Source organism: Pezoporus flaviventris, unplaced genomic scaffold (genome assembly GCF_033815535.1).
Source record: "Pezoporus flaviventris isolate CSIRO_AGI_PZ_B2104156 unplaced genomic scaffold, CSIRO_AGI_Pfla_v1 ptg000085l, whole genome shotgun sequence".
Lineage (NCBI taxonomy): Eukaryota > Metazoa > Chordata > Aves > Psittaciformes > Psittacidae > Pezoporus > Pezoporus flaviventris.
The window spans coordinates 473,494-491,047 of NW_026892633.1; the positions used below are offsets into that span (position 1 = coordinate 473,494).

The 17,554-nt window shown below is 54.0% G+C and overlaps 1 protein-coding gene across 3 annotated transcripts; it reads left to right on the forward strand.

Annotated features, from left to right (window-relative positions):
* Positions 1-1,716: 1,716 nt before the first annotated feature.
* On the forward strand, positions 1,717-10,668 carry LOC133280692 (protein NDRG4-like). Of its 3 annotated transcripts, XM_061475608.1 has the most exons (15): positions 1,717-1,874; positions 3,907-4,012; positions 5,325-5,445; positions 5,773-5,835; positions 6,033-6,093; positions 6,354-6,440; positions 6,519-6,575; positions 6,887-6,990; positions 7,438-7,494; positions 7,592-7,643; positions 8,250-8,297; positions 8,496-8,531; positions 8,618-8,669; positions 9,298-9,336; positions 9,938-10,668. In XM_061475608.1, exons 1-15 carry the CDS (start codon positions 1,854-1,856, stop codon positions 10,090-10,092), a joined length of 1,059 nt encoding a protein of 352 aa, XP_061331592.1. In that variant the 5' UTR covers positions 1,717-1,853; the 3' UTR covers positions 10,093-10,668. The 3 variants fall into 3 exon arrangements, with proteins under 3 accessions (XP_061331592.1, XP_061331593.1, XP_061331594.1); XM_061475609.1 differs by lacking the exon at positions 9,298-9,336; XM_061475610.1 differs by lacking the exon at positions 7,438-7,494.
* The last annotated feature ends 6,886 nt before the right edge of the window (positions 10,669-17,554 follow it).

Here is a 17,554-nt window from a genome sequence, read left to right on the forward strand (position 1 = left end):
GGCTGCTCCTTGCCCTGCTTGCTCAGGGTCCCTGTTGACAACTGGAGGGGAAGTGAATCCTGGTGTCACTGATGTGAGGGTGAGGAGGGTGAAGAAAGCACCATGGGCACCAGTATGGCTCTCACTCACCTGTGCTGGGGCAGGGCTTGGTTGGCATGCAGGGGATATTAAAGAGCAATGACTCTCCCAGGACAACCTTTGCATGACAGTCTTTCAGGGATTGGCCCATGGTGATGCTGACCCATGTCCCTGATGGTGCCCATGTGGAGTGGGTCTAGACAGCAAATGCCCCAGCAATGCACCTCGGTATCTAAAGGATGATCTGGGCAAGGATCAAAGCAGCATTCACAAACCAGCCAGGCCTTGAGCCCTCCTGCTTCCTCTCCAAGAGCCTCAGGGTGGGATGGGATGAGCTCCCCAGGATGTGCAGTGGCAATCTCCCCTTTTTCCCCCACCCCAGCACTTTTCCCTCACCTCTTTGGGGTATTTAATCCTGCCCCAGTTAAACTCTTTTCTGTCCCTCTGCTCCTCCCCAGAGCCATCACTGCTCCCTTGCCAAGATGCTCTTGCCTGGGGGGGCTGTGGGGGAGTGCAGGGGTCCCCCATTCTCACACCAGCCACAGTAAAGCCCTTGGGGCTGCTGGAATAAGCCAGGTTGTTGGAATGCAGGGGGCAGGAGCTTCTGCCCTGGGACCTGGTGGCCCTGGCCCTGCTGGAGTTCTGGGCCACCCGCCAGTGGATGGTCTCATAGCCAGTGGGGTGGCAATGACATTCAGTGCCATTCAAGTGGAGTCAGCCTTGCTCAGCCCTCCCGTGTCCCTGCAGCCCTTTTGCATTCACCTCAGCTTTTCCACCCCTTCTCCCTCTATTTTGCCACTGTCTGATTTTTTCTGCCTGCTCATGCCCCTCTGCATGTCTTGCTTTTCCCTGGAGGCTGTGGATGCTTGTGCTCTTTGGCTCCACAGGCAGCAGGGCTGAGGAAAGCAAGAATTCCACCTGGACCCATGAACAGCTTTGTACCTGTGCCAGGACCCCCTGGAAGATGGGCTTACCCCTCACACGGTCCTTCCTTAGCAGAGATGGATCTTGGGCTTGGCTCTGAGCTCCAGGCAGGACAAAGCAATGCAGAGGAAAACCTCTTTTGGGGCAGACAAGGTGGATGCCATCTCTCTGCCTTCCTGTCCATCCTTTCTTCAACATTCAGACCCCCTGACTTGTTTGCAGGACACCATGTTCGGTGGCTCCCCACCAGCTCTGGGTGATCAATTGCCCAGGTCAGGGAAAGGGCTCTCCCCAAGGAAAAGGGGCTCAGACCTGTTATTAGACATCAGAGACTCTGTGGGAATAAGCCTGCTGGTTGAAGCTGAGCTCACGGGGCTTGAGCTGTGATTCCTGATGCATGTGTGTTGCTGCAGGCTACAGGTCCAGCATGATTCTGCATGTTTGCATGTGGCTGGAGCCACACGTGTGTGCTGGGTGCCCAGGCACCCCAGCCTGTCCCGCTGTGCCCGAGGAGGGAAAATGGAGCAGGTTCTGCATGGCGCCAGGCAGTTTTTCCTTCATAAACAAGAATATTCGGGGCTAATTGGAGCATGACTAATTCCGTTGGCAGCCAATGGCTGAGTGCTGGCTCCATCGCAGTGCTCCCGCAATGGAGCCCAACCTGTGTTGAGGGGGGAGGGAGGCAGAGGCAGGGCTTAGCACAGGGCTGGGGCTCTGCTATAAAGCCAGGCGAGGGGCTGAGCCAGCGCAGAGCTCTGCTTCACCCAGTCCACTGCACCGCTGTGCCGCGCACCGGGACCCTGCTCTTGTTCCACTCTGCCTGAGCATCCTTGTCCTCCCAGTTCCTCACCATGCCTGAGTGCTGGGATGGGGTAGGTACCACCGCTCCGTGCTTGCTGCCCTCCCTTTGCCGAGTTCTGCCTCAAGTACCTCCCCTGCTCGTTGAGGCTGGACCTTTGTACCCAGCAGGGCTTGGAGTGGGGCAGGCAGGGGTTGGTGAGGGGGAACCTGCTGCTGGGGAGCTTTTGCTTCTTGCAGCCCCATTGCTGCATATCTGATGTGCCACAGGCTTCAGGGACACAGTGTCCTTGAGCATGTCCTCCCCGAGCCCAGCTGAGATGCTGCACCCAGGCTGAGTGTGGCTGCAGAGGCTGCTGATGGGGGGATGGGTGGTACCTTGCCCCTTCCCCACCCCAGATCTGCAGAGGGAGAGGGTCTCCTGCTGTTTTGAAGCAATCTCTTGGATGCCTTTTGGTCTCTGTAGTAATGGCAACAGGCTGGTGCAGAGGAGGAGCACCTCAGTAGTAACTGAGTGACCTGTACAGGGCTGGGTGCCTGAGTGCTGTGACACTCCTCCTCCACCTCACCCTACTCCGCTTCTTGCTAGGGCCATGGGTTGTCAGTGCTCTCTACTTCTCTCTGCCTGCATCCCCTGCATCCTTATCCTGCCCCCCTCCCCCCCCCCCCCCCCCCCCCCGAGCATCCCTGCTGCAAAGGGCAGGGCTGTGGTACACAGGAATGCTGCAGAGGCTGCACCATGGGCAGGGATGTGCCTGGCTGGGGGAGGGGGGGAAGTTGGGGGGGGGGGGTGGGGAAGGAGCTGCCACCTTGGGCATGTGATTTTGGGGTGGGAATGCAGCCTGAGCTGTTGGAGCTATGATGGGGACCATGGGCACAGTGATGGCAAAGAGTCAGCCCTATGCCCAGGATCAGACTACATGGATGCTTCCTGCTCTGTGACCTTGGGCCAGGCCCTTCCTCTGCCTCAGTTTTCCCACCACTGGTGCAGAGGGATGTCCCTGCTCATTACCTGCTGTCTGATACAGCCTTGGGGAGTGGAGGGGCAGCTGTGGATGAGGGGTGGGTTTGGGGTGCCTTTGGGGAGCAGAGTGTGGTCTCCACAGAGCTTTTGAGCTGCCCTCAAGCACTGCATCCCCCCACAGATAATGGATCTCAGTGAGGGGAGGCACTGCAGTGAGGAGACCACGTCCTCAGGCAGTTCCTCCCACCTCAGGCCCGTGTCCTTCAGAGTCCTTGGCAGCACATAACCCGCAGGAGCATCCACATACATACCTGCTACCCTCCCAACAGCCCATCTGTGAGGCTGTCAGTTCCCACAGTGAGGACTGTGCCAGCATCCCCTGCCCACCCCATGACGTTCCTGTTCCCACCAGATCCTGGATTCGAGGTCACTGGCTGGCAGGGATGGGCATCCGGAGGGGACCTTGGTCCTTTGTCCCCAGGCAGCTTGCAGCATCAGTTTCCCTTGCTGGCTGGGGATGATGGCTGTGAGCCCTCCCAGCCAGGGAAACTGAGGCACAGGGCAACCCTGGTCTCTGTATGGGGGCACAGCCATGTCAGACCAAGATGTTTTTAAGTTACTTTAGCTGTGATTTTGGCATCAGGCTTCAGAGTTTCCCAGGGCAGTGTCTGGGGTCTGACCTCTGTCTGTTTGTCCCAGGCACAACGAATCCAGGCCAACTGGGTCATGCTGTCATCCCCATCCTGTTGCCAAACTCCCTCAGTCTCAGGCCCTTGAAGATCTCCTGTCCCATGCTGTGGTCTACCTGTCCTGTTCCATGATCCTTGTCTCCCAAGACATCTTGGATCATCCCATCCCATCCCAGACTTCTATCCCTTGATCCCATCCTGTGATCCCACCCCATGATGCACCATGATCCTAAATCCCATTATCCTATCCCAAGTCCTCCCTTTCCTTCCTTGTGATTTGCCTTCCTTCTGCAACTGCAGGGATGCCCAAAGCTGTTTTTTTTCTTGTAATGGCTACTCCTCTTTCCCTTGTGCTCCCATGGGATCCAGCTGCCCAGGGTAAGGGCTGGGGTGATGGGGCATGAGAGGATGTTTTGAGCGAAACGCATCACCCCATCTCTTCTCTTCCCTCAGGAACATGACATTGAGACCCCCTATGGACTGCTGCACGTGGTCATCCAGGGCTCTCCCAAGGGGAATCGCCCGGCCATCCTGACATACCATGACGTGGGCCTCAACCGTGAGTACTTGTCCCTGAGCCATGGGGTGCAAGGGCAGGAGGGAGCAAGCTTGGGGCTGCAGTGGGTGCAGGATGTCAGCCTCCCATGGAGGGTCCCCAGGTTGCGTTGGGTGCCCCCAGGTATCTGATGGCACCAGGAGGGTTTGGATGCTCAGCACAATCCAAAGCCCAGGCCAGGAGTGCTTGGGCACCCTGCTGCTGGCTGTGGGCTGGCCACATCAGGAAGGATGGAACACAGGGGATGCTGGATGGGTTTCCGCTGCTGCCTGCCCATTGGAATCCAGAGCATGCACCCTGTCGTGGGGTCTGAAGGAGATGGGGAAGAGTAGGGAAGGAGAGACCTGATCTGGGGATTCTGTGCTATCTGGTTTAGATGGAGATGAGGAACAATTTCTTTACTGAGGGGCTGGTCAGGCATTGGAACAGGCTGCCCAGGGCAGTGGTGGAGTTACTGTCCCTGGAAGTGTTCACAAACCATGTTGCTGAGTCCCTTAGTGACATGGGTTAGTGGTGGCCTTGGCAGTGCTGGGTAATCTTGGTGATCTTGAAGGTCTTTTCCAACCTGATTGATTCTATGATTAGACCTGCAGCCCAGACCCTGGGCTGTATCCCTGAGCTGAGCCAAGCTGGGATGCCCAGTGGCCTATGTGAGGAGGAGCTGAGGCTGAGTCACCACAAGTGGAAATGAGCACTTTCACTTCCAGGGATGCACCATGTTGGTTGCGATGGCCCTTACAACCTGCCTCACCCCTATGTTTTAGAAGGGGTGTCCTGGCACTGATGCCATGGGACAGAACCCCTCCAAGCCCTGACAATGGCTGTATCCCACTGCAATGGTGGTGGCCTGTCCACAGCAGCACCAGGGCTGTTTCTTTGACTGTTTCCAAGGAGGGAGATTTGCAACCGTTTCTCAAATCCCATGTTTGATTGAGCCCATGCTGGGGATTTTGGATAGGGCTGATAATACCCCAGGCTACTGTTCCTGCTGCCCAGGGTGGTTCTGCAGCTCTGGGCTTTGAGTTCCCCAGTCCCATCCCTCCAAATTGACAAGGCCGATCCCAAACACCTCATTTTCCTGGCTGTGTCTGTCCATCTCCATGCTTCCCAGCACCAGTAGGGATGCAGGACTTGCTAACAGTGGCTGTGGTCTCTGCTGTGGGGACAAGGAGCCTGGCAGGAAGGGGATGGGAAGGCTTTGGTGACATGTCACCTCCTGGTTGAAGGGCAGTGGGAGGGTAGGTAACATTTCTGCATACTCTCTGGCCCCCGTGCCGGGGTGTTTAGTGTCTGATCCCTGCCTACCCTTTGACAGACAAGCTTTGCTTCAATACCTTCTTCAACTATGAGGACATGCAGGAGATCACGAAGCACTTTGTGGTGTGCCATGTGGATGCACTGGGCCAGCAGGCAGGAGCCTCGCAGTTCCCTCAGGGGTAGGTGCCAGATTTAGGGACTCACTATGCCCACAGGGTGTCACCTCCCTGCCTGCTGGGATGTCACTTCCCTGGCCACTGTCATGTAACATCTCTGTCACCTTCCTGCCCACTGAGATGTCACCACCCTGCCCATGGGCTGCTGCTGCCTGAGCAGTTGTGCCCTGCCTGCAGGTCTCTGAACTGTGTCAAAGCCCGTGGCAGACAAACAGGGTGGATTGCAGGTGGATGACAATTCCTTGCCCACTCCAGGCAGCCCTGCTGCCCTGTCCCAGCCTTCCTGCTCTGCATCCCATAACATCATCCTGTGCCCCCCCTGTGCTGCAGGTACCAGTACCCATCCTTGGACCAGCTGGCTGCCATGCTCCCCAGTGTGGTGCAGCACTTTGGGTAAGTCACCTCCCCTCCACACTGCCGGCTGGGGGTGCTGGGCAGAGAGATGGGCAGAGGACAATGCTTTGGGGCTGGGGAGGTGTCCCAGTAAGCTGGCATCCTGCATGTGCCCTTGTGCTGCAGGTGGAGGGGTGCCCCAGGGAGCCCATGCTGGAGCCCACTGGCCCCCCCATACGCACCTCTTCACTTTCCAGGTTCAAGTACGTGATCGGGATTGGTGTTGGGGCAGGAGCCTACGTGTTGGCCAAGTTTGCGGTGAGCTGGGGCTGGGCTGGGCTGGCCCTGAGTTACCTGTAGCTGCTGTCAGCCCAGGGCATGGGGAAGACCAGGATCTGACACCCCTGGGCAGGCTGTGACCCTGTGAAGGCTCCTGGAGGAATGGGGGCCCAGGATGACAATGTGGTCATGCTGGCCAGGTCTTGCCACATGTCTCCCATTGCTCCCAGTGCAGTGGGCAGTGGTGCTGGTGGGGGCTGCCCTACCCTGCTGAGCACTGCCCATCTTGCTCGCTGCAGCTCATCTTCCCTGACCTGGTTGAAGGACTGGTCCTCATGAACATTGACCCCAACGGCAAAGGCTGGATTGACTGGGCAGCTGCCAAGGTGGGCAGAGCCCTGACCCCACTCCCTGGGGCAGGAGCCAGCCAAGTGGCACTGTAACTCCCTGTGCTCCCTCCACAGCTCTCTGGCCTCACCAGCACACTACTGGATACTGTCCTCTCCCACCTCTTCAGCCAGGTAAGGGATCCCAATGCATCCTGATGGTCACCAGCTTCTCATCCTGCATCCCTGCGGGCTGTGCCTTGCCATGTGGCATTGGACCTGCCCTATATCCACAGGGATGAGGTTAGTCAAGCCCTGCCTGATCTAGGGCTTAGCCTTCATAAGTGTGTGACTCATGCCCACATCCTTCCTGGGAATGCTGCCTGCAGCTCCACTGTGCCCAGCTGCATGCCCTCTCTGGCACAGCATAGGCAGGTTGGGGGGGAGTGGGGTGTCTGCATGGCATCAGGCAGTGCCTGCCCTAATCCCCATCCCTGCTGGCACAGGAAGAGCTGATGAACAACACAGAGCTGGTGCAGAGCTACCGGCAGCAGATCAGCAGTGTGGTGAACCAGTTCAACCTCCAGCTCTTCCTCAACATGTACAACAGGTGAGTGTCCTGGGCTTTCCATCTGCACCAGGCTGCAGTGCTGCTGGGAAGCCTGGCTTCGTTGAGTGCTGCCATCACCCTCCGGCACAGGCAGCAGTGTAGAGCTGGCTGCTGGTGCTGGCCAGGGATGCAGAGCCTTGCCATGTCCCAGAGCCTGCCACCATGGGTGCATGTCCCCTGTCTCCTGCACTGGGTGCTAGCACAGAGAAGGGGACAGAGATGCTGTCCCATCATGCAGGGGGGTGGGAGCCTTGTTACTGCACTGGGTGCTGCACCCTATTTGGGTCATGGCAGAGATGGATGTGGGGTTCTCCATCCACAGCATGCTGGGGCAGTGGGGCTGGGTGCTGCTTCCCAGAGCTGGCAGTGCATAGCAGCTCTTGTGCTATGGCATCAGTGGCAGCACTGGCCCATAGGCTCACACTCACCCTCTTTCTCCTCCATCAGCCGCAGGGATCTGGACATAAACCGGCCTGGGACTGTGCCCAACGCCAAGACACTGTGGTAAGAGTTGCACCAGCATGGCATAGGGTTGGTCCCAGGGCAGTGGAGTCCTCCCAGGCCAAGCCCTGACTGTGCCTTTTCCTCCTCTCACTTCCAGCTGCCCTGTGATGCTGGTGGTTGGAGACAATGCGCCTGCTGAAGAAGGGGTGGTGAGTGATGGTGTAGTGCCTGCGGAGTGGTAGTGCCCATCACTACATGGGCACACACACATGCGCCTGCTCAGACAAACGTGAGCACCCATGTGCAGGAACGTGCTCATGTACCAACCTACCTGCTCATGTGTGCATGTGCATGGTGACACACCTGGAAATCTCCCCTTCCTCTTATGCTCAGATGCACACAGTGTGCACACTCGGATTTGTTGGCACACAGGCACCCTCCCTGCTTGGCCACATGCACTCAAAGAACTGCTGACACACACATGTGTTGTCCATGCTTGCACAATCAATCAGCCTCAGGGATTGTGCAGGTGACCACATTTGCATGTAATGTGTAAGTGCATGCACAACCTCCTCCAGCATGTGTGTCTCTGTGCATACACACATGCTTGTACATATGTGTGACACACAGGATGCCTGGCAGGAGAAAGGTCCCCTCAGTCCCATGTGTGCAGGCTCAGGGATTGCCTTCCTGTCTCCACCTGCCTGGGGTGGGATGTGCCACTGAAGTGCCATGGGCCAGTGGCACTACCCATGTGCAACTTCTGCCCGGCTCGGGGCATTCCAGGGTGCTAATATCACTCCTCTTGCCCACAGGTGGAGTGTAACTCCAAGCTGGACCCCACCAACACCACCTTCCTGAAGGTAGGCCAGTGGCAGAGGCAGCCAGGAGGTCCATTCCCCCTCCTCCCCAGGGTTGCAGGGTGTCCCTATCTCCCCATTCTAGGTCCATCCTGGCCATGGGAAGAGCAGGGTGGCCCCAGCAGTGTCATCCTGGGTACCAGGGGACAGGGTGGGTGGCAAAGGCTCCCTCCCAGACTAAGCAGGACCTTGTCTCTGCAGATGGCTGACTCCGGTGGGCTGCCCCAGGTCACACAGGTGAGCCCTCCCAGTGTCCCCAAATTGGGTATACTGGGCCTGAGACATGCCCTGGTGCTGTCCCTCACCTCTGCTCTCTCCCACAGCCCGGCAAGCTGACTGAGGCCTTCAAGTACTTCCTCCAGGGCATGGGCTACAGTGAGTGCCGGGCTGGGCATGGGGCTGGCATGTGTCCACATGTGCACATGCGTGTGTGCCCATGTGCGTGTGTGTGCTGACCTGGCTGCAGGAGAGGAGCCTGGTAACCTGGTGTACCCATCCTGAGGGAGAGCTGCATGTGTGTCTGTGGTGTATTTATCCTTGTCTTTGGGGGGGGGGGGGGAGTGGGGGGGGGGTGTGAGCAGGCTCCATGTGCACACAGATGTGTGTACAAGGGCTCTGTGTGTACATATGTGTGTGGACAGCACGTCTGTGCATGTGTGCACACATACCTGTATGTGAGCATGCACATGCAGGGGCTTTGTGTGCATGCACAGACACACAGAATCCATGTGCACAAGTCTGTGTGCACGTAGGTGTGTGTAGGTCCATGAGGACATGTGTGTATGCATGTGTATGTGCAGGTCTGTGTGCACATTTGTGCATGCATATGCATGAAGGTCCATGTATACATATGTGTGTGAAGGTCTGTATGCACATGTGCAGGTCCATGTGCATGCACATGTGGGGTTGAGGGGGTGGAGGTGTCCTGGCCCCATGGAGCAGCCAGCCTGGCTGATGACATCTCTCTGCCCTCCCTGCCCCTGTTACATCCCGCTGCTGCCAGTTGCCCACCTGAAGGATCAGCGGCTGAGTGGGGGCTCAGGTACTGCTCAGTGCCTGCTGCTGCATGGTGCTGCCCAGCCTGTGCCCTCAAGCTGCCTGGGCACCTTTGGGAGCAGCCTGGGTGCTGGAATGGCCCTTCCCAGCCATATGTCCTCTGTCTTGCTCTGCTTTGCCTGAGATGAGCCCCCTGACCCATGGCTGAGGGCTGAGAAATGCGATTCAGAGACATCCCCCACCAAGTGGGCAAGTCTTGGCAGTGCCCACTGTGCATCCTGGATAGAGGAGGGCTGGCACCATCTCTGTACACCCTGGTGAGCCAAAAGCACTCCCATCCTGGCTCACTCCTTGCCTGGATCATGGTGACCAGGGTCCCCACTGCCTCATGCCCAGTGGTCACATTCCCAGGATATGTTCCCGGTGTGCAGCCTGTCCAGGGGCCGCTGTCCCTGCCCTGCTGTCCTTTGCCAGCCTGGAGCTTGCTCATGTTGTCACAACACCGCATGCTGCAAGCTAGTGCCCAGTGTCATTTGCTTCAGGGAGTGGGACCTGTGGCTTTGCTTGTTTGAGTTGCTGTTGGCTCAGATCTTGCTGGATTTTCAGAGGAAACTGAGCAGCCCATTCATGTCTGTGTGCCCGTGCAGTGCCATCCGCCAGCATGACCCGGCTGGCACGCTCCCGCACAGCCTCCCTCACCAGCACCAGCTCGGTGGATGGCACCCGTCCGCGTGCCTGTACCCACTCAGAGAGCACCGAGGCCATGGGACAGATCAACCACACCATGGAGATATCGTGCTGAGATCCACACCTGCCACTGACGTCTTCTCCAGAGCCATCTCCTACCCATCCGCATCACACCAGCACCTGCCTGTCCTGTCAACATCCTCCACCAGGGCTCTCGCCCCTTTGGGGTCAATTTGTCTTTTTGGCCATTGGCCCTTGTCTGGTACCAGAGAAGGAGAGGGGCTTTGCATCCCAGCCTTCAGCTCCTGGCTCTGTCCAGCAGTCACCATGGTTCTGCATCAGTCCTCAACCTTCCCAGCATCGGCCTGGCTCTGGCTTTGGAGGGTGGGTGGTGGTGGGGACAGGATGGAGAAAGCAGGGGTGAGGTGGGGATAGGATGGTGGGATGGGACAGGACAGCAGGACATGGAAGAGACACAGGAGGTAGGTTGTTGCCCCGCTATCAACCGACATCTGGCCAAGCCAGAAGGAAGACAGGGAACAGTGCTCACTGAGGGAGGTCACTGGGCCCTTCCCGGGGATGCAGCTCCCTTTCTCCCCACCAGTCCTCCCTGAGGAGAGCTGGTACAAGATCCCCAGCACACCCAGGACCTGCTGCACTGGAGCTGGCCCAGCATTGTGAGAAATAACCCCCCAAACTGTTCCCGTGCCCTGGTCACGTACCCTGAAGGTTGCCCTGGAGCAGTGGGCTCAGCCCTGCTCCAGAAGCCATTTGGGCAGGAAGGTGGCATGCAGGGGAGGGTCCCCCTGCCTCTGCTCTTTGCACACGTTGGCACTTCCTTGGTCCCTTGGCTGGGGGTAAAGAGGAGCTGTGTGTCCTGACTTGCTCAGTCCCTGGCCACTGGGTTTAGGATGTGATATGATAAATCCCCCTCCAGTTTCGCCACAGCCTGTGGGTGTCACTGCACGGAGCCATGAGCAATGAGACACTCCCACCCCCCTCTGCAATGCTGGGGACTCCTCAGCACTCTCTGCCCTGCAGGGTGCATCACTGCAAGATTCTGTCAGTGTGGGGTGACCCATGGATGTGGGGAGCTTGCCAGTGGCTGGCTTTGCCCACAGAGCTGGCCACTCATGGCCCACACAACCCCTTCTCCCCCAGCATCTCACCTGCAGAGTGGGGTGTCTCTCAAGGGTTTTGCTCTCCCCAAGCTTTTCAGCCCATCCAGCCACTGGCTCCAGTGGATCCAGTCTGTGCTGGGCATGGAGAGCTGTGTCACTGCATAACCCACCTGGCCTCTGCTGCCATCCCTACCCTACCCTGCACAGAGCCCAGGTCCTCTTGCACCAGGGGCAGTGGCAATGGGCGCTCAGGCCTTTGTGGGTGATTTGTGGGGGACCTGAGCAGGGACCTGGAGGGAACCCACTGGGCACCACCAGCTGGGTGAGCAGGTCCCACCCAGTTCCCCCAAAGTAACTGCCCCCCAGGCCCCATCCCCACTCCACAGCAAGGGGCACAGAGCTCACAGAACGTGCACGAGGGCTTTTGGCTGCAAGACCCATGCCCTGACCCACACTATCAAATGGCCAACTGAGACAAGGAGGCACAAAATGAAATGCAAACCTTTGTAAATAAGTAGAATCAGTTCTAAGTAACATTAAGTTTGATGGCTTTGTAACAGTAGCAATGGAAAATAACTGAGGTACATTTCACAGAAGAAAAAATATAGAGTAGCTAGAGAACATAATGAGAATTCTTGTATAAGATAAACCGTTGTAGTTGGTGTAGTTTTAGGTCCTTATGACCTTAGTACAAAAATAAGTGTAAGAAAAACAGGATAGAAAAACAGGATGTGCAGATAAAGAGTATCTGAAACTAGCAGGTGTCCAGGATGGGCTGTAGCTAAGCTAACTGATAAGTAGAAGGACAGGATGATTGCTATGTCTGCAGTGTTACCAAACCAATTCAGCTGGTGTAAGCATTATCTACTGCGCGTGCTTCAAAGGCTGCTAGAAGTGAAGAAAATTGTTGGAAGAAGTAAACGACCCCCAAAAGACCACTACTACGTTGCTGTGCGCATGTGAAAATGGGCGTGGAATTACGTAAAGCGGTTCTCTGATGGTTAATGAATATGTATGACGTTTAATGAATATGCATGTTAAGCACCAATATAACCACAGTCTGTTTGAAGTTCGGCTGAGACACGCTAGGTGGAGCTATCCCCCGTGTCTCCCGGCGCCGCAATAAATACCTGCTTGTCAACTTAAACTTTGTTGGCGAGTTCCTGGAGATTTCTCCGAATAACACCACAAAACACCAGTGTCCCCATGTGTCCCCCCACTTGGTTCTGCCATGTGCTTCCTTCTCAGTGTGACTCTGAAAGCTGTGTACCTCCTTTTTATTGTAGATACTGCTGCAATCTCTTGTTTTCTCAGCTTGTCCTTCCAGATGATTATATATAAAGATACCTATATACATGATACATATAAGGGTTGGTGCAGTCCCTGACCTTCCTGGGTTCATCCACCCTTGCATTCTCATCCCAGCGGTGCTATGTGGTTCCCCTGGAGGCGGTCTGCTGTGCTTATCTTCAGTTCCTCACCCTGGTTTTGTTGGTTGGTTTGGTTTTCCCTGGTGGCCTGTTCTTTTGGGGTTTGTTGGTTTTCCCTATTTTCCCCAGTCACAGAGGAATTTAATGCATTTTCCTGTCCAAGTGCAACCTGGGCTTGTCACTGTAGCATCAAGGCTGCAGCACTCACGAGATGGCAGTATGTAAACCAGATTAACTAACCTGTTGCTGTAGAGAAGATTTACTGTGTTGGAAAAAAAAAACCAAGCAGCTAATAAAGATGTTAAGAACCTGCTGTGCTCTTTCCAAAACACTGCACAGAAACAGTTCTGGGCTCATCCTGGGCCTGTCTGCAGACATCTGGTGGGCAGAGAGGACAAGGGGGACACCTTGGCCACAAACCCCATCTGGGGCTGCACTTCTGGGGGAGAGGGACCAGGGTGCCCCCGGAGGGGAGCCCAGGACTCCAAAACGCCCATGGAGGGGAGCCATGGGGTGCTTTGGCTTTGGGGCAGCCACAGGCAGAGTACCCCATATGTTGGGACTGGATGGAGACTGGAAAGCTGCCAGTTGTGGTCCATGGAGGTTGGATTCAAGGGAAGACCCTTGGCTGCACAACTCTGGGGATGAGCAGTGTCCTCAAGAGAACCAGCCTCCCTGTCCTCTTCCAGTATTGCAGACCTCTGTTTGTGTCCCCATCAAGGTTTGAATATCCCAGGCCATAACCCTTTCCAAGTGCAGGAAGAGCTCCTTGGGAAAGATCCCTGTCTGTCATGGTTTAACCCCAGCTAGTAACCTAGCAATACACAGCCACTCATTCACTGCCACTCCTTCCCCACCCCAGGTGGGATGGGGACAAGAATCAGAAGACTGTGAAACCCATGGGTTGAGATAAGAACAGTTTAGTAACTGAAATTAAAGTAAAATGTAATGATAATTGAAATAATATCAACAATAACAATATGATAATGGGTGACAAAACCAAACCAAAACAAAAAACCTCAGAATACCCAAGTGATGCACAGGACAATCTCTCACCACCCACTGACCCATCCCAGCAGTGATCGGTGCCTCCTGGCTAACTCCTCCCAGTTTCTATCCCAAGTATGATGTGCCATGGTTTGGAATACCCCTTTGGCTAGTTTGGGTCAGGTGTCCTGTCTCTGCTTCCTCCCGGCTTCTTGTGCCCCTCCTCACTGGCAGAGCATGAGACTGAAAAGTCCTTGATCAGAGTAAACATTACTTAGCAACAACTAAAAACATTGGTGTTATCAGCATTGTTCTCAGGCTAAAAGTAATGTATACTGCCTCTCTGGGAGGTCTTTGAGAGCCCAAGTCCTAAAGTGCAAACATCCAGGCCCTGCTCCTAAACCTAAGGTGGCAAGACAGAAAGCTAGTGCTGGGCATCACCAGCTTTCTGTCCTGGCACAGGACATGCTCACCTGGGCATGGCGAGCTTCAGAACAATGCCATCAACACGGATATCCACCCTTGCTTTGCCACCTAAAACTCCATCTGTGTACTGCCTCTGTGGGAACTCTTCAGGCCACCCAGAGATAGAGCTGGGGACCAGCCTCCCCAGTGTTCCCACAGAACACTGTGCTCCCTAGGGGCATCACGCAGGCCCTCCTCACTCTACCCACTCCAAAGCCTAGTTCTCCAACAGTTCCAGCCTGACCCACTCCCACAAACTGCTGCTTTAGGGCAAACAGCTTCACCTCCAGTCCTGCTCCAGCAGGAGGAACACACTGAGCTCCAGCAGCACATACTGTCAGAGTGATCCTTTTGCCGCCTAGATTTAATGTATGGAGCTTTTTTTGAACAGAAACAACTTCACTGGCTTTATTCAAGAGCTTTAAGCCCCATTAAGGGCTCAGGATGTAACTAAAGAGGCAAAAAGGCAGCGAAAAGCAACACACAGCATCAGAGTTTGCAAGTAGCAGAAGCTGCTCCATGAGGAGGCACCTGAACTGAAAGTCAGTGAGCCCCTCCTTGCTCGATGCCAGAGACATGGGAGAGATGATGCTGGTGCCGTTCTGGGATGGGTTTTAGCTGATCTAAACCTGCAGAAAGGGTTGGCCCTTGCCTTACTTCTCCTCATACCCTTCCCAAACTGGGTTTCCAGCTCAATCAGCTGAACCATCTGACCCCAAATCAGACTTTGGTTGGTATAAGACAACCACAAAACTCTAATCCTGGGACAGAATAAGACAGAGCAAAGCTTCTGGATGAGTATCACCCCTCACACTGGCAGCTGCTGAAGTATCCCTGGAGTTATGAGGACAGTGCACCACATCTGCCACAAGCAACCCTTAAGAAACTATTCTTATAACAAAAAGAGAAAATGAGGGAAAGTTAAACACCCAGGTCAGAAGAAGAGGCTGTCTGGGTTGGGGTTATTCCTGAGCACTCACCTTGTCCCAAGAGCCATTTTCCCCTATTACCCACATACAACCTCCACCACAGGACCCTCCATGTTTGAGGCATGTGATTCCCACCCCACATGCCTCCCGCTGACCCCTCAGTAGAGCAGCTCCATCCCCCCAGCACTGGCTGCTCCCCTCCAGGCTCACCGTGTTATAAATGTGGCTCAAATAAACTGACGAGAGCCAGACCAATGAATCAAATCAGTTTATTGAGCAAGCGACAGCAAGCAAAACAGCGCTGGGCAGCCGGGGAGTCTCCGCTCCGCCAACGGCACGCACCCCACTTCCCCAAAGTCACTGGTTTTATACTCTTCTTCATTCGATATACATGTCACCTCCTGGCGTCCTCTGCCTCTGTGTGATCTGTAGATAAGGGGTTTCATTCTGTCTCCCGGTGGGTGTGGGGAGGAAGGCTCCTTATCGCCTTCCCCATGCATCGTTTAATGGATACCCGCGGTCTATAAGCAGCATGTCAAAGCACCGTAATTTTCCAGTAACTATTAAGCAAGCAAGTAACTCTAAGCAAGTAACTCCTAAGCAAGCAAGATTTGATTAACAGGAATTTACTCATTACAATCCCCTCTTTTTCTGTTTACCATTTTGTTCATCAAATCTTTGGAGTGCCGCGTGGCTTAAAATTAAGGTGTCTTCTACTGCAGATTCCTTATCTAGTGGCTGGTATTGAGCCCTAATGAGCATCAAGTGGGCGGTCTCTAGCCTTCTTTTTACAATTTCAATCACTTTGTTAAACACACAGGGGCCAAAAGTTAGTCCCGGAATTACCAATATTAAGGGCCCTGCAATGGTAGACAGTAATGTAGTCAACCATGGAGAGTAATTAAACCATGACTCATACCAACTTTGTTGAGCTTCTCGCTCCCTTTTTCTTTTTTCTAGTCCTTCTCGTAGCTTGGTCATGGTATCACTTACAATTCCAGTATGATCAGCATACACACAACACTCTTCTGTAAGTGCGGCGCAAAGCCCTCCTTGTTGTAGCAACATTAGGTCTAATCCTCTTCAGTTTTGTAACACTACTTCAGATAACGACCCTACAGATTTTTCTAGGGCACTTATGGATTGTTCATTCTAAGTCCTCATCTTCAGCCATTCTTAAGGTGTGAAATTCTTTACTTTGTTTTACTAATTAGGCTATTCCTGTACCTACTCCTGTACCTCCCAAAATCATTAAAGTGGCTATCGTTAATGCAGTGAAAGGTTCTCGTTTAAACAGGTGATGGTCTTGGGCAGTCTGGTGGTCATACATAAAATTTTCAGGATGGTAAAGAATTCTTGGTATTATCATTACTTGGATACAAAAATCTGAGGAATCATTAAACAATTCTAGCGACAGGCAAGGTGTTACACCTATGTTTGAGCAAACCCACTTGGCATTTTTGGCTGGTAATAACCACTTAGCTGTTTTTTTCTGTTTAGCAGCAGTTGTATTAACTTCACATAGATGTTCTTGACGTTTTGGAATTTTTCCTATACATCTGCCCTTCCCAGTGACCTGAGTCAATGTTATCCCTTGATTTTCTTTTCCCCATGTACATTCTGCTGGGTTAGAACCATTTACACGCCTAGCCTTTGGAGTAAATCCCACTGCTTCATAAAAAGGAGGCTTTAGCCCATAACATAGCCAGCAATGTTCGGTTAGGTTGGGATTGGTGGCATTTAACAACTGGTAACTAGCTTTCATTAATTTCCAAAGAAAGTTGTCTTCATTACTGTCCTTAGGATTTTGAGTGTCATTCAATACGAGAATCATTGAGTTGCTGGAAATTATTGGTTCATTTTTAACCCCCACTTTGTCTATTTTAGGAATTTACTCTGATGTTTTTTCTGCTAATACGTTGTTAGGTCCTACTGGTTTAGGATCTTGTGGGATTGGTTCCTTCTTTATTAAAATGAGGCCCCCAGTTCCTTATAAGGCCCCCACTGTACCCTTAAAAACTTGTCCGGATTTCCAGGGACCCAATCTGAGGCTATTGTTTCGCATCCCCAGTAGGCACAGTAATATTCCCCAGGGTGATTACAATATCCTCTTCCGGGATTCGAACTTGGGCAGAAGTAAAATCCCACACGATCTAAACACGGGCTTCTAGGTACTAGTTGACAGAGGCTAGCAGTAAAAGTGGGCCCTCCTGAAGTGGTTATACTTTGGACTACTTGTTGATCTTCCCATCTGTACAAGGTCCACTTGAAAGGTTGATGGACATAGCCTTTTACCGGGATTAATGTCCATCCCCATATCCAGTAGATGATCCAGAAAATTGGTGGGTTACCTCCTCTCATAAATCCAGATTTCCAATTCTTCCCTTGAAATTTGGTAGGGGTCTTACTACCCACCTGGCCCATCGCCTCTTTCCACCCTAAACTTTTGGTAACTATGGTTCTTCTATATCCCCACCTTAGTACGTCTCTGCCTCCATCGCCTACTCCGTTGCCTGGAGCAGCGAGGTCATTTTTCTTCTCGGCAGCAGTCGCAGTCTTCAGGGGCTCGGCCATAGTTGAATCCTAATATCCTTGAGGGCAGAGTTTAGGGCTCTCGGGTATATGTTCCCCTTGTTCCAATCGTC

What these genes read in the sequence shown, in the direction of transcription:
- LOC133280692 (XM_061475608.1), top strand. Translation starts at nt 1,854, where the DNA reads ATGCCTGAGTGCTGGGATGGG. An exon ending in TTCCTCAACATGTACAACAG is followed by an intron (nt 6,991 to 7,437) that starts GTGAGTGTCCTG and finishes CTCCTCCATCAG; the next exon opens with CCGCAGGGATCTGGACATAA. An exon ending in CGCCTGCTGAAGAAGGGGTG is followed by an intron (nt 7,644 to 8,249) that starts GTGAGTGATGGT and finishes TCTTGCCCACAG; the next exon opens with GTGGAGTGTAACTCCAAGCT.